At 31.5% G+C, this 16,516-nt stretch overlaps 1 protein-coding gene and 1 long non-coding RNA gene across 5 annotated transcripts in view; one reads left to right on the top strand and one right to left on the bottom strand.

Annotated features, from left to right (window-relative positions):
• Nbea (neurobeachin) overlaps nt 1-16,516 on the bottom strand; it is a 680,165-nt gene that overhangs the window by 526,544 nt on the left and 137,105 nt on the right. Inside the window, exons 15-17 of one of the 2 annotated variants that reach the window (XM_010623923.1) lie at nt 14,568-14,630; nt 14,380-14,477; nt 10,322-10,414 (exon numbers count right to left, since the gene is read on the bottom strand). In XM_010623923.1, coding sequence (XP_010622225.1) covers nt 10,322-10,414; nt 14,380-14,477; nt 14,568-14,630 — 254 coding nt within the window. The remainder of the gene's footprint in view (nt 1-10,321; nt 10,415-14,379; nt 14,478-14,567; nt 14,631-16,516) is intronic. The other variant, XM_010623924.1, reaches the window with a different exon arrangement.
• Nucleotides 1-16,516, top strand: part of LOC117284600 — a 192,835-nt gene that overhangs the window by 122,196 nt on the left and 54,123 nt on the right. For all 3 annotated transcript variants that reach the window (XR_004515690.1, XR_004515691.1, XR_004515692.1), the window contains exons 3-4: nt 2,200-2,287; nt 16,399-16,477. This is a non-coding gene — a long non-coding RNA (uncharacterized LOC117284600). The remainder of the gene's footprint in view (nt 1-2,199; nt 2,288-16,398; nt 16,478-16,516) is intronic.

The raw sequence follows: 16,516 nt of genomic DNA, 5'->3' as shown, positions 1-16,516 counted from the left end.
TTTGATGTTTTCTGGAGGAGGGAAAGTCTATTTTACACTGAAATGAAAAGAGAAATTCTTTCATCTCTCCTTATCAACTTGATCTGACAGTCTACAATTCCAAATGTATATTCTCCCTAAAGATGTTTTGGATCAAGGAAGGGCATGCTTTGGTTTAAGATTCCTCTAATTCTCTCTCTCTCTCTCTCTCTCTCTCTCTCTCTCTCTCTCTCTCCCCCTCTCTGTTTCTCTCTCTCTCCTATGCAAAAATTAAAAAATTCCTCACTGAAAATTATTGAACAATTAACAACTTCAATAACTTTATTAATCTAAACATATATATGTATATGGGTATTTGTATTCATGCATATTAATTATACATAATAATGACTTTCCTTGTGGAATAGTCATGAATGCATATACCATATTTTCATACTATCTATCTGTTTATTACCTTATAGTAAACTCCCTTATTTCTTTTTCCAGGCCCTTTAGAAAATGGTTCTGAACTTTCCATTCTACACCTCTTCTTTTAGCCTATTCCTTGGTTTAAAGTCTCATAGACTTTTTACAAAATAAACACTACTATATTTTAAAATTCTATTGACATTTTTATTCATTTCTAAGTATGAAAAAGGTTTTAAAAAGTTTTTGAAAAATTTTTAAAATTGAGATTATCAAAACAATATTTAATATACAAATTGATATTAAAATTGCAATTTTATTTTTATATAACTTTATATAAGATACATGATATGGCTCCTTTTTTACTCATTTCAAAACATTTAAATGGCATTCAAGATAGAATCAATAATTTTATTTAGAGTTCCAGTTTACTTTGCCTACTATAATATATACTATTCTGTTGTAAGAAGCATTATTCAAAAAGTGGAACCTATTATACATTTTAATCTCTTCCAATCTACCAGGACAATTATAAGGTTGAAGTACTGCTCTACAATCTCTTAGGTCTTTTACTTTGATATTAGGAACTGATATTAGAACTTACTTCTACATGTACACTAATCTATATTTATGAGAAAACTGTATCAAGACATAACTAGGCATTAAAGGAGCATAGACAAAGTGTATTAAAAACCAGAAAATCTCTATACTTGATATTTACAATGATGATTTAGAATTTTTTATTGAGTTTATTGGTACAATCTAGGTAATAAGATTGAGAATTTTATATAAAGAAAATGTTAATCTATAAAAGTAAAATTTTATTCCAAATATAAGAACAGAATAAAATCAAAGTAGCTTTGGGTAAAATGGGACATATGGAAACATTCAGTTATGTAAAAAATATTAAACTTGGAATCTCATATAAAAAACAAAACAAAATCATTATAAGCAAAATAGCATATATTCTTTCTTTATTACTGATATTAACTTTCCAAATTTTTACTTGAAGACTAAATACATGTATGTACAGTAAACCCAGCTGTTAAAAATATTTGAAATAAAGACGTTATTCACAAGAACTAAAAGTAAAACTTTTCTGCCATAAACATTTTCTACTCAGCTTTGAAAAATATAGCAATTTTGCTGCATCTCATGTATTATTTATTCAATTGACCCAGTACTAAAAATTATATCACCTATAACATTTATTCGTTTTTATCAAGTTCATATTGCATCTTTAATGGATTTCACTATATATAATTGCAATATCTAAAGCTTTCAGATTTATGACCACATCATTATCTATTTAATTCCATCATTCATAATTCACAATGTCTTTTTATAGTCTGGTTTGAATTTTAACCTTAACTAATTATTTTTTTGCTTTTACATGTTACCTGATTTTTTTGTTCTAACAAATCTCAACTTTTGTTTGCTGTCCCGTTCCTCACTCATTTATTTTTAATATGAATTTTTATATGATGAATCATATAATACTGTGTAGCCACCAAATAACTTATCACAGTAAATACTTCCAAGATGCCTGCCCACAATTTCATTCTTCTCATAATACTGATGAGTACCCAATATATATTTTGGTTTATTTCCATGTATTCCTTTCATTAGATGGGCATGTATTCCCCCAAATTTATAATTTTGTCCTTGTATGTGTTTGGTATTTATTGCTACATATTAGGTTTGTTAAAGACAACTTCATGTTATTGCAATTCAGTTCTAAGTATATCCAATGTATGAATATACCTCAATTCATTTACCTACTGTTCTGTTAAAATTCTTGTTATGTTTTTACAGTTTCCTTATTATCAACAATGCTGCCCTGAAAATGTGTTTGCATATGAGACAGTTTCCCTGTATGAAGAAGTGAATTACTTAGTCATAGGTATGAGTATTTCATTCTTTTACTATTTGTCATATAGCTCTCCAGTGTGACCATACTAATATAGAATTCCCTCAATGACTTGAAAGTTTCCATTAATATACATTCTTTTCAACAAGTGGTACTGTCAAAATTTGAAACTTGATGTCCGATGGTATTAAATAAAATTTTTATTTGCATCTTCTTAATACTAAAGTCGAGTCATTTGTTTGTTGTAAATTTAAGTTTCTTCTTCTTCAGTGAATGCTTGTTTATATTCCTCACGTTCCCAAGTTTTTTTATTTGCATAATTTTTCTCATATTAAAGATACAAATCATTTTTTGATATCTCCTCCTTTTTGTCTTTTCTCTTTTTTAAAGGTACCTTTTAAAGTACTTTTTATTTTAATGATCAAATTCATTAACTTTTTTCTACATGTTGATTTATCTATTTATTGTTTCAGATATTCTTCTCTAACCCAAAGTGTTAAGAAATTTATCCTACATTTTCTAAGAGTTTTAAATCTGCATTTCAAATTTTTTATAACTTTATTGAAAATACAGATATCACAAATTCAAACATTTTGCAAGTGTATATAATTTAGTGATTTTTAAGAAATGACTTAGACTCATGCAACTATTACCACCATCCAGTTATAGAACGTATTTCCAACATCCTAAAAATTCCACTGCACTCAGCTCATTTGCAGTCAGTGCCTACTCCGAGTGTTAGCATCATGTTACCACAAATCTGTCCTTCAGAGATTTCCTATAAATATAATCATAACAATATGTAGTTTTCTTCATGTGGCTTCTTTCACTCAGCATAATCCTAGAGGACTCATTATACATTGTATAAATAAGTAATCTCTATCCTTTTAATCACACAATACCTTTTTTTTTCCACTTTATATAAATATGTTTTATTTGTCCATCACCACATGATGGAATATGGATTCCTTACAGTTTAGGGGTATTACAATAATGATACTAAAAATATTTATATACAAATATGGTTAAAATATATCATTTCTTTTCTGTAGATGCCTGATTGTGGCAATGCCACAATATAATGATAAATTATTCTGATTCTTTTTTAAAAATGTAGACAACCCTTCTAGAACATAGCTGCTGAATTTTATTTTCAATCAACAATGCTTTAGAACTCTACTGTTCTAAATTGTAGTTTTATTTACATTTAGTCCAAATTATTTTCTAATTATTTTTGTGATTTCCTTCTTGACCCAGGGGTTATTTATTCTGTTTACATTCCAAATATCTTGCAATTTTCCAAATCTCCTTCTTTTGTTGACATCTAATTTAGTTGTGGTTTGAGAAAATATTTTGTGTGATTCAAGTACTTTTCAAATTTATTGAGATTTGTTATCAGGGTAAAAGAATTATTTTCCTTTTGTGGATTGCTAAGAAGATTGATGATGAATGGGTACGTTTATCAAAAATTGTTGTATTCATGATAATTATATATCTATTCTCTTATACTAATGAGTAAATCACATGAAAAGATGCCCGGATATTAAGCCACTCTTGCATTCTCTAACCATCCTCCACTTGATTGCAATATATACTTATAAAAATTGATGTTCACAAAGGAGATTAATCCCAAGTTTTCTTAAATTTATAGTCATATCCAATTTTGGGTCAAGACTGCAGTAATTACTTTATATGAAATCATGGATGACTTCTTTATCTAGATAGTTACTAGAAAGTATTTATAAGTGAAGAAGATATCCTTTTGGTCTTGAAGTTATGCTACTTAATATTCTTGCCTTCTATCTCATTAGTTTCTGCTCTTTTTCTTCTTAGGCTTACAATTAATACATTAAGTATAAAGTTGGAAGGGAAGTTTTAGGTTCACATAAAAACAAAGTACAAACAATCCTCTGTCTCCCATGTTCCCTTCACATATACAGTCTGCTCTACAGGAAACATCCCCCAGCAGAGTGTTCCATTACACTTGTTTATTATAATTGCCTACCAACCTTTTAAAGCAAGTAAAAATATCTTCTTTTTTCTTTTCCTTAAAAAGATGGCATTATTTTTTAGCATATCATTGCTCCATTCATCTGAGAGACAAAATATTACCTTCAGTGCTCTATTTGAATCTCCAGTGTTATTTGTTTTTTAAAAAAAGTGTTCCACCATAGTTTCATTTCATTGGGTGAATAGTTTAATGATTCTCGCTTATCTCCCATGATGATAAAGTCACTTTAGATGAGCTGTTATTTTTCATCATTCAGAGTCAGGTTAGATCTCATGAATACAAATTTTGTATGATGGGACATAAGCAGATTTTGAGGGAAATTACTCTCTAAACTCCCTGAAATGTAGCAGAAGACTTGGCAAGCTATAACTCCTACCTGAAGAGCACTGGAGCAAGCATCTAGGAATACAATTTCCGTGTATACCCACAAATTTAAGGAAAAGATATATGCCACCATTTTAGGTGCTTCTTGGTCCTCTGATAGTCCTTTACATGAAAACAGTGTTAATATTTCTCTGGTCTAGTGTGAGACCAGTGGGAAGAGAAAGATGATGGTTGTCAGGGATTTTTGAGAGCAAAACATCTACTAAGATGTACAGCTTTTTGTCTACCTTAAGACTCTAATGTGGTCCTTTAGGTGCTTGACTACTTCATCATAAAGAAATCCCTGCACCAATTCTCTTATTTTTTCTGCTTGTAACCTCAACAGAATATCAAATTCTTTGTGCCCGAGTATGCATAAGAACCCACATTTTTTTAGACAAGAGCTAAATAGCTTAAACTTGAACATATAAAGGAAGAAAGTTTTCCAACAATCATACTCCCATAATCCACATCACATCCTATTTTTGTAAATACACAACTAGCTCTACCACAAGAACAACATGTTCAAAAAAGAAAGAAATCATATCTGGAAAGATATAATAAGCCTATAAGGAACATCTATGGATAGCACATTGATTGATTTAATTGCTAACAGGAGATTTCAGTGTGATAGTCTTGGAAAATTCATCCAGAAGTGACAGTTGCTTAAAGATAAGGCATTAGACAAATGAACTAAGTTCACAATTTTTATTTCCACAGTGGATATTTATTAATAACTACTTTAAAATTTTATAAGCTAAAATTTTCACAGGTGTATTATGATACAGCACATAGGCATTTTTTTGTATCTATTTGAAGAACTTGTTAGAAGAATTGTTTTGAGAATAACTGTAATAAAATCACCTCTATGAAGGAACAGTTTGGCTTTTTATTAAAGCATATATTCTATGGGACACAAATATGTAAATACCAAATAGTTTCTCTGCTTTGAGAAACTGAAAATGTAAATAAAAATTAAAAGGTATAATAGATGATGTGAAATAGGGAGAAAAGGGACAAAGATGATGGGGAAATGGGATGAGTAGGGGTAAGGAAAGAAGGGAACGGAATTAATATGAGAAAATGAAAAATAATGGAAACAAAGTCTTTGCAGACAGGCAGTGAGGGAGAGGTTGAAGTGAGGGCAGGGAATGGGGAAAAAAATAAGAACCAAGATTGACTATGTAAAGGTACACATTTCCAACAATGAATGTCATTATATTGTATACATTAAATATACCAGTAGAATTAATTTTAAACCATATCTTCTTTATCCAGTTTCCAATTGATGGGCAAATGGGCTGTTTCCAAGTTTTAGCTATTACAAACTGTGCCACTATAAACATGGGTGAGCATATATCACTGTGATATGATTCTTTTAATTCTTTTGGAAAGATACCCAGCAGAGGGATGGATGGGTCAAATGAAACCTCTGGTCCCAGTTCTTTGAGGTATCTCCATATTGATTTCCACAGTGGTTGCACCAGTCTGCACTCCCACCAACAATGGAGAAGGGTTCCTTGCTCCCCACATCCCTGCCAACATTTGTTGTTTGATTTCTTGATAGCAGCCATTCTTTGTGGGGTGAGGTGGAATCTCAGAGTTGTTTTTATCTGCATCTCTCGAATGACCAGTGATATGGAGCATTTTTTTCATATATTTACTTGCTGCTTTTACTTCTTTGTCTGAGAAATGTCTGTTCATTTCAGAGCCCATTTTTGAATCGGGTCTTTATATTTGGATAAAGAAGATGTGGTTCTTCTATAAAATGGAATATTACTCAGCCATAAAGGAGAAATTAGATTCATTCATAGGAAAATGTATACATATTGAGTATATACTCCTAAGTGAAATACATAAGTCATACATGTGTAAATACCGAATAGTTTCTCTGGTGTGAATAAACTATAATAGTACATAAGATCCTAATGATATAATGGGCAATGTGAAATAGGAAGGGGCTAAAGATGTAGGGAAAGTGGGAAGGGTAGGGCAAAGATAATAAGGGAGAAGAAAAAAATATGAGAAAATGAAAAAATGGAAATGAAGGGGGAGGGGAGGAGGGGTGAAGGGAAGGCAGGGATAAGGGGAAAAAACGAGAACCAAGACCTGTCATATAAAGGTACAAGATCCCAGTAATGAACGTAACTGTACTGTATACCTAAAATGTACCAATAAACTCAATGAGGAAACAATTTAATTTTAAAAATAAACGATATATTCTAGTTATGGCTTATCAAATTTATATAACTTTATTTTGGAAAACTATTAGGTTTACAGAAAAGTTGTAAAACCAGAGCAGAGATTTCTCATATATTATTCAACCAATGTTCACATCTTTCTTAACTATAGTACATTTGTTAAAACTAATAAATCAACATGGATGTAATTAACTAAACTACAGACCTGACTCAGCTTTTACTAGTTTTTCACTAGTGTCTCGGTTTCTCTTCAGGATCAAATCTTTAACACCTACGTTCATGTAGCACTCATATCTCCTTTATTCTACTCATCTGTTAGTTTTGAATATTTTCTTTTTCACCACTGGCAGTTTTGAAGAGTACAGCTCAGATATTCTGTAGACTGTCCCTCAACTATGGGATGTACAAAGTTTCATTGTCATTGAATCGGTTAGTTGGGGCTATAAGAATGCCACAGAAGTGAAGTGTTTTTCTCATCACATAATATCAAGAAATACATGTTATCAGCATTACATGTAGCTAGTGATGCTAATCTTCATCAATAATGAAAAATGCACTATTCTTCACTCTTCTAGAAAAGCTTGCCTAATATTAAGGGAGAAAAGACTAAGTTCTTATAGTAGGGAATAAGTTAGATATGTTACCTGACATAAACATTGTAATTTTAATGAAATGTCCAGCCTATCACTTCAGAGTGATAGCTTTTATCTAGATGTCCCCGAGACTTCATGTGGTCATAGTTGGGGAGTTCTGAAGGTGTTTGGATTAGGGTGTGTGAATGTGGATTAAGGGTATGATGCTGGGATTAAGGGTGCCATATGTCCTACCATTGGTATGAGTGGCATCAATCAAAAAGGACAGTAGTCTGGATGGGATAAAAGAGAGACATAGGCTTGCTGCTTTGCTGTCTCCTGCCTACTTGCTATGGATTATTTCTTCTCTGCAATGCCCCTCTGCCATGTCACCCTGCCTTGGAGAAAGCTGATTATGGACTGAGACCTTTACTAATTGTGAGCTATAATAAATCTTTACTCCTTTGAGTGTCCAGTATTTTATCTCAGCAACAAAAAAAGTGACTAAGACATTCAGCTAACAAAGTTTATGGATTATTGCACAGCTCAAATTCTAGGTACAGTGGTACCTCAGTTCACGCACTGAATTTGTTCTATGATTTTGGAAAGATGGCCACATGTGTGTTTTTGTGAGAAAGACGGTCGTGGTCATGTTTGCAACCGGATAGAGAGTTTGCAAACAAAAACAAAATTTTGTCAAACACCTTTGTTTACAAAACAAATCGTTTGCAAACAAAAGCATTCATGAATTGAGGTACCACTGTTCTTGGTATAAATTATAAACTAGCTGTTAAATGGGACCAATCTCCCCAGTCTTCAGTTTATCTTTATCCATAGACCAAGTCAGATTTATTATCAGACAAACCATTTCTCTCTGTACAGAAGAGATGCTGAGTTTGATGAGATATCATTTTTCAACTGTTTTAAAGATGGTTCTCTCTGGCTTTTTAGGTATACAATCAAATCATCTTAAAATAATGATACAGATCTCTAACTCTCAAATAACAATATTTTATTTCTATTTAAAATCTTGAACAATTAATGTCAATGATTAAATTATCTCATTTTTTACATGAATGTTGCTAGTATTTCATATTTATATTTGATGACAGCTATTTCAGATAACTAATCATATTGAAGAAATAAACTGAACTTACAACAGTACTTTTGTGATAACTATTCAAATTATTACACGCTATTACCTTTAAACACTTTATACAAGTATCTCATCCTTAGATTTCTATGAGGAAGCATTACCATTTTGCTCTTTATCTTGTGGTTCAAAAATGTTTACAAGATCACCCAGAAAATATGCAGCTAACTCAGGATCCTACACATATTTTATTAATCAATTATATAATTAACCATCAATCTATATATACTTATTTTACATGTTATTTTTGACTAGTGCATTTAATATTTATAATCATATTGACAGGAATAATTTGGACTCACTCACTGTAGCTACGTAGTCAGAAAATAAATTCTGAACTATTCTGATACACTGGATTTATATTTGGATTTTATACTGAGCTTTTAATCTGATGATTTCATTGATATTTTTTGAGATTTGTTACCATTTTATCACTGCGATTCTCCTTGGATTTCTCTTTTTATTTGTGGGTATCCAACTTTAAGCAATGTCAGAAGCTTTAAGCAACTGCTACTCATATCCTGACATTCAAGGATGGTATCAATTTTTTAACAACTGTGTTAATGATTTTATTATTTACTCCTTATTGACTCATTAAAGAATTTTATAGGAAAAGGACAAAGTAGTTATCTTAATCACCCATGTTTAAACAGGAAATTGCCTATTTTAAAAATTATGTACTATGTGAGTTTTCAGTTTTTTCTATATTTTAAAGTGTGCTTCCTGGTATATTTAACATGTGTGTATTTTAAAGTTCATCCAGGACTAAAATAATTTATCCAAGTCTATTTTTTTCTTTTTAACCAAAGACAAATGAGTGATCCTTACATTCTAATAGTAACGGTGCATCATCCTCTTCTCATTCTTGGTACTTTAGAACCTGGCATGCTTACAGTTCCTCATGTGTAACCCATTTCTGCATTCTGGGGTTTGCTCAATAATCCCTTACATATATCATGTTTCCATTTTATCTTAATTAACTATTTATTGTCAGTAAAATAAATTATGTTTCAAGCTTCTAGATATGCAGCAACATAGATATGGCTATTCAGAAATTTGTACAGTTTTCGTCCATATTACTAACAACTGTAAATGTAAGCACCAGAAAGAACTGACAACACTGAAGTTCTGTGAGGAAACCTATCCAGCAATACTGAATAATAACATGATGCCCTTCAGTTCATTTGTAAAGAAAATTAATTTATAAAACAATATCCATGAACTAGACAACATAGTATGAACTGCAAACATTAAATCCATGGTTACTGCTTATAGCAAAGGTATATTTTTAAAGTTCTGAAATTCTGAATTTAGCAGAAAGCAATAAGGTATTCTAGCATCTTCAGAATATAAATGTAATCAATAAGACTATTGTTAGAAAAAATACAAACAAATAATAAAATACTTAGCATGTACATTTAACATCAATTCTCAGAGAGACTTAGGATACATGGTATTCCCTGTGTCAAGAAGATTTTTATAAAAGTCATATCCATATTTTGAAAAAAATATTTTATTATATTCTTAAAATAAACAAAGCTTCCATTTCAGGAAGAAAACAGAAATACATTTTCTTACCTAAATTGTGATTTTGTTATATAATCTTCTATTAATAAAACATTACTTTATAAAAACATCTTATAGCTTTTACCATATTTCCACTATTTAATTAGTATTCTAGTCAAATCTTGTTAGTTTTAAAAAAGCTCATAAAAACATGTTTGAGTAGATATTTCTAAAATTCATTACGGAAAAATATCAACTTACTTGTGACCTAAATGCTTCAGAAAGTATCCCAGAACCTTCAGAGCTTGAACCCAGATACTTTCGCTTTTAGAAGCCAATAATTTGTAGATCACCCTAAAAATACACGAATTATCTCATAAGCACTAATATTACAACACTACCAAATACTTTTTAAAAATTACAAATACAAGTGTAAATAAGATCCAAGTTGTATAATTGATAATGTGAAAAAAGGGCTTAACGTGTAGGGGAAATGGGAAGGGTAGGGGAAAGGAAATAAGGGAAAAGGAAAAATATGAGAAAAGGAAAAAATGGAAACAAAGTCTTTGTAAATAGGGGAGGATGGAGGGTGTGAAGGGAGGGCAGGGGTAAGGGGGAAAAATGAGAACCAAGACCTGTCATGTAAAGTTACAAGATCCCAATGATGAATGTTACCGTACTGTATACTTAAAAAGTACCAATAAACTCAATAAAAAAGAAAAAGAAAAAAATTACAAATACATAAAATAAATACATGAGTTTTTTTGTAATTCTTTTGAAAATTAAAGGCTAATATATTTCATTTTTCTTTAAAATGTTCATGACAGGATTATACATGAATAATTGTCTACCCTGTTACCTGTATTACTGGTGATACCTACATGACTGTCCCATAGGGTGGCTTGTATGATCCAATGACACTGTCCAGTGCATGCAATGGGACAGTCACATAGGTAATACAGTTCGCTGAAGCCAGCTGATGAACCATAATGCATATGGCACTGTTGATTCAGGCTGGCAGGAACTTTTTAATCTTAGTCTTAGGGCAATGTGAGTGTAAGTACTGCCTCTCAGAACACTGAACAAAATGTTTCAATTTTAAGACACATGGGTACAGCACATCTCTTAGACTGCCCACAGCATTTAAACTTGATAACATTATATGCATCACAGTTAAAGACATCAAGGATAGACACCTGCCCACTTACTGTATTTCTATTGTCTAAGAATGTGAAATGAGGTCTCAGAATATTTAATCTGCTAGGCTCTTCAATTTATATATGTTTGAGAAATTTTATTGCCTTTTTTGCTAAAAAATAAAAACTATTTCATTTTTTTGGTTCACATGTAACAGAAAGGACTAATGGTAATTGCACACTTGTAATTCTAGAATTTAAGAAAATCCTTTGGCGTAGCAAAGGCGAATAAAATCTGGGGTGTACTAAAACGTCATTAAGTATTTTTTGAAAGTACAATGCTATGGTATACTCTGAAGGTAAAGAATTCTAGGCTGAAATAAAAGCTGGTAAGAGAAGACACAATATAATTTTCACATCAGTTTAGTAACATTAATAGGAACAAATGGCATAAAGGTGATAGCTTTTGTTCTACTTTCAATAGATTATACTATTGATAAAAAGATGTTGACATTGCCTTTCCTTGCCATTGGGGGGGGGCATTTCATCTGCTAAAGAATATGAGAAGAGGTTAATTCTACAGCAACTATTTCCCTTGGAAGATGACTGTTTTTAAATTCCACTTTCATAAATCTATGTTTACATGGAATCTATTTTCAGAATTTTAAAGAACCAAGGTCTATAATGAAAAGAGACAAATTTGAAAACAGGAAAATCATACTTATAAAAAAGAAATATACAGGGAATCATTAAAAAACATCAAATAGAAAGTTATTTTGAGAACCGAAGATTTTGGTTTACACATGGATATAGAATGGAAAGCTCCTATAGAACTCCTCTTTCCTGTGAATAACTTTGAATAGGAGGAAGCAAATAGTGTTAAGACTCTTTTTTGGGTCAACAGAAGTTAGGAATAACACTGGAACATGACATGTCTAGGGTTATTACACCTATATACAAATAGAACTATGATGCAAGATGAATAAGTAATGTAGCAACAAATCAGTTAATTAATGTTTATTTGTAATATAAAGGTATTAATAAATAATCCCAATTTGTCTGCTGAGGTTCACTATATCCAGCCAGAAACTGACTGACCTATGTTAACATGGGTTGTTTACGGTTCTTTACATTGATGATTTTCAGATATAAAAAAGGCAAAATTTTAACTCCTCAGTTCAGTATTGTAGCATCACAAGGGTTCTTTAAGTACACTTAAAATAACACCAGAATTAGGGATAGGGGTGTAGCTCATTGTCAGATACTCCTTTCGCATGTGTAAGGCTCTGTCTTTGAGCCCCAGCTCCACAAAATAAAATAACCAGAATTAATTAAGTTTATTCTTTCTGTTCAATTCTTAGTATAAGTGAATTATATATAATTGATCAGAATTCTCCCCCAAAAATTATTTCATATAATGTACAGCTGTTATGCTTTAGTTCTTGCTTTCTAGAACACAGTATTTGAATTGCATAACTGTTTTCAATATATTTCTATCTAATAAGCCCTATTTTTCAATGTTTATACTATTATGAGACAAATATTTCCACAATTTTTGAAGGGGAAAAACAAATTAGCAAACTAGGGCAATTTCTATTATCTGTGATTTTTTTGAGATACTGGTACCAGACTTACATTTTGAACTAGCAGTTAACTAAGAGCCACAAGGCCTATTGATTTTGTTTAATAAATCATTTTATATCATTATTGAAAATGCTATTAAAATCCTAAAGATCTTACAAAATATCAGTCTTCTGTTTAAGATCAGATATTCAATGTGTCAAAATAGTTCAAAATTCGTTTTCTGTTTTTCACCGTATTATACAATCTAAGTTTGGTATCCTCTACAAGGGATGATGTGCATAATTTCAAATGACTCCCATAATCTATGAGGTAAGATAATAAAGAAAGGTCCCAACAATGATTGTAACTGTACTGTATCCCTAAAATGTACCAATAAACTCAATTAAAGCTGGAAAAAAAAATGACAGGTCACCTAAAAAAAAAAAAAAAGAAAGGTGTAAGGTCAAAGAAACTAATGAGTCAATCACGTTCAGAAAAAATGAATATAATCGATTATATTAGGTGAATAAACTTGCTAATACAATAAAATTAATTAAGTATAACAGTTTTAAATCAACATACAGCAAGAAAAGAATCTTGATTTCATTCAAACAGATTAGGAACCCTATAAGCTTAAATTACATATCTACATAAAACCATGAAATGACTGCTTCTTAAACTGGAAAGCTTTTTCCAAGTCCAAAAGTTGTTATTTGATGATGTAAATGGCCAAGTAAAGGAAGCGCAAAACATTACTTGGCAGTTATTAATGTAATTTTAATAAGTTTTGTTCACAAAACAACTTGTGGAAGTTTACTGAGTTGTATATGGTAAAACCTAGATTTTTTAGCTCATCTTATTAGCTCAAACTCCAGAAAAATTAACTGAAAATCCCCAAGGGTATAAATTACAGATTTAAGTTCAGGAGACTATTACTCCAGAAACTGTTTCAGACATTGACCCAGTTTCTTTATAATCATCATAACTAAAGTTAGTTTTCAGACTTTTTCTTGTTCCAAAACACATTTCCAGTCTATTATTCTCACTGTACTGTCACTGCTTCAGGTCACCATCTTAATACTAATCAATAAAATAATCTCTCTTTGATGTCACTATATCAATGCTCTTCTCTAATTTATGTTTCACACTACTATTAATCTAACAAAATGGCAATATGAATACATCATTTGCCCATTCAAAATTCTTCAAAGTTTATCACCAACAGAAAAAAATCTGAACTCATTAGCATGATATGGGCCTCCCAAATCTAGCTTCTATGACTTTCTTGTGCCTAATATCATATATCTCTTGCATTGTCTTTTTGCTAGAACATACCATACTTTTTATTACCTTGTTTCAAAAAATTCAGCTCATATTGTTTGAAATGTCATTTTAACAATAACCACTAAAATCACTTTTCTTGATTCTTGAGACCATTTTCTATACCCTGTATCAGTCAGTTTCCTTGAGTATTAAGAGGATTCATAGCAGCTTTCTCCATTTATTTCCTTCTCATGTGTAAGATTTTTTCATATTTATTCAGACTTTTATATAAGATAAGATATTCTAGGATGCGAAATTATGCTCCATTAAATTCTAATAATAGCACCATCATCGTACCTTATTCCATTTCTTTGATCAAATGCTGGTATCATCGAGGCTGGGTGTTCTGACATTAAAGCCACTAGTAATTGTAACACATCATGAATATTTTCATCCTGCATAAGGATTATGAATATTTATTTAATAAAAATTGTATTCTAAAACTTTCAATGAACTGATTAAAATAGATCCATTATGTGCCTTACCTCATGCATTGTAAGTAGGTAATTTAATATACTCTGAAGTTCATCTTCCTTCACCCCTCGATCCTAGTTTTTGAAAAACATTTTATTATTTAATTTAAACAAAATTAAACTTTAAATACATCAAAATGATCATTTAAAAGAAAAATAAGACTTTAAAGCAGATATTTTTAAAATAAAATTCCCCTAAGCTTCATATTCATATTATTTCACTTAAATATTTAGAAAATTCTGTCACATTTCGAGTTCCTAAAATTTGACTCTATCAAAAGTTAGCTTATTTTGATCATAAATTGTATTCTTATTATTATTTGGTAATTATTCACTGTCTTCTTCAAAGAACACAAATACAAGAGTTCACAATACTGTTTTGCTTAGATATAAAATGTTCTCTAATCATCTCATGTTCAGAAATGGGTCTTTAAAAAAGTGATTGGATCATGAGAGTACTATACTCATTAGTGGATTAAATCATTGATGAGTTCATAGTTCAGTGTGTCAGGAGGTGGGGCCTGGATTGGGGGTACAGGCCACTGAGACATGACCTAGAAGGATATATTCTTACCCTAACTCCTCCTCTCTCCCTCTTTCAGCTTTTTGGCTAGCATGGACTGAGCAGGTTTCTACCACCATGCACTTTTGCCATGATATTTTTGCATTGGAGCCAGCTAACTATGGATTAAAATCTTGGAAAGCATAAACTTTCATGTCCTTTAAACTGCAGGTGACAGTTATTTTGTCCTATCAGCAGCAAAGTGACTAATACAGAAAACTATTACTACAGAAGTAAGGTCACTGCTGTGACTATACCTGATGATATAGATAAAAAGCATCTGAAACTCTTTTGCAGGATGAATTTGCAAAGTTTCAGAGATGCTGGATAGAAAAACCTTAGAAAGCTGTAAGAAGAGCTTGATGGGTAATTCTTTTAGATGCTCATAAGACCAGAATGCTGACAGAAATGTGGACAGTAAAGGTCAGGCTCAAGAGGTTTTAGATGGAAAAGGACTCTACTGGAAATTGGACTAAGGCCATTCATGATAAATTTTGACAAGAAAATTTGCCTACATTTTGCCCTTATCTTAAGACTTCAAATGAAGGTGAATTTAAAGGCAGCAGACTAATCTGACAGAGGAAATACCAAGGAATTCCAATGGTTAGGTGGTGGTACGCTATTGCTGACTGTGTTTAGTCATAAATTTATAATGAGAAATCACGAGCAAAAAGCAGAGCCCCCAAAATATCAAAATGTTCCAGTTTGATAAAAAAAAGTGACTGCAAAGTGGTATCAAGAAGAGCAAGGTTGCTGAACAGTTCAGCACCATTAAATAGAAGTCACATACAGTAGTACTTTGGTTTAGAAACACTTTTGTTTGCAAACAATTTGGTTCACAAACAGAATTGTTTGGTGAAATTTTGTTTTTCTTTGCAAACTCTGCATCTAGAGACAAAGAAGACTGCAGCCATCTTTCCCAAACACAATATGGCCAACTTTGTAGAACAAATTAAGTTCATGTACTTTGACCAGAACAACAAAAGAGATGGTTTGAGGGCATTTCACAAAACAGCCAGATTCAAACCATCAGAGGCTCTAGGGTACATAACAGTAAATTTTTTTGAAACATTTTTCTCTCACAAGAGAGGCCAAAGTGTCCTACTCATTTAGAACTTCCTAGAGAAATGTATTTCAGAATTTGGACATCTAGGCACTTAAGAGGGCATTGCACCCATGGTCCACAGGGGCCCAGCTACTGCTACCACTGACAGGACATGGTACTTATTTTATAAGTATAGAGAGTGCAAGAATTGTAACATCATGGTGGCTTCCTTCCAGATTCCAAAGGAAGGCCTGTGAGACCAAGCAATATGCCTCTGAGAAGACAATGATCAAAGCAAGACAAATAAAGCTGAAGGTAAAGTGTAGACTCTAAAAAATTAGAAAGACAGAAATG

This window comes from Fukomys damarensis, unplaced genomic scaffold (assembly GCF_012274545.1).
Source record: "Fukomys damarensis isolate Sample0158 unplaced genomic scaffold, DMR_v1.0_HiC HiC_scaffold_38, whole genome shotgun sequence".
NCBI classification, from domain to species: Eukaryota; Metazoa; Chordata; class Mammalia; order Rodentia; family Bathyergidae; genus Fukomys; species Fukomys damarensis.
Note: the sequence above shows the minus strand (reverse complement) of the source record. Positions and strands in the feature narration are given on the sequence as shown.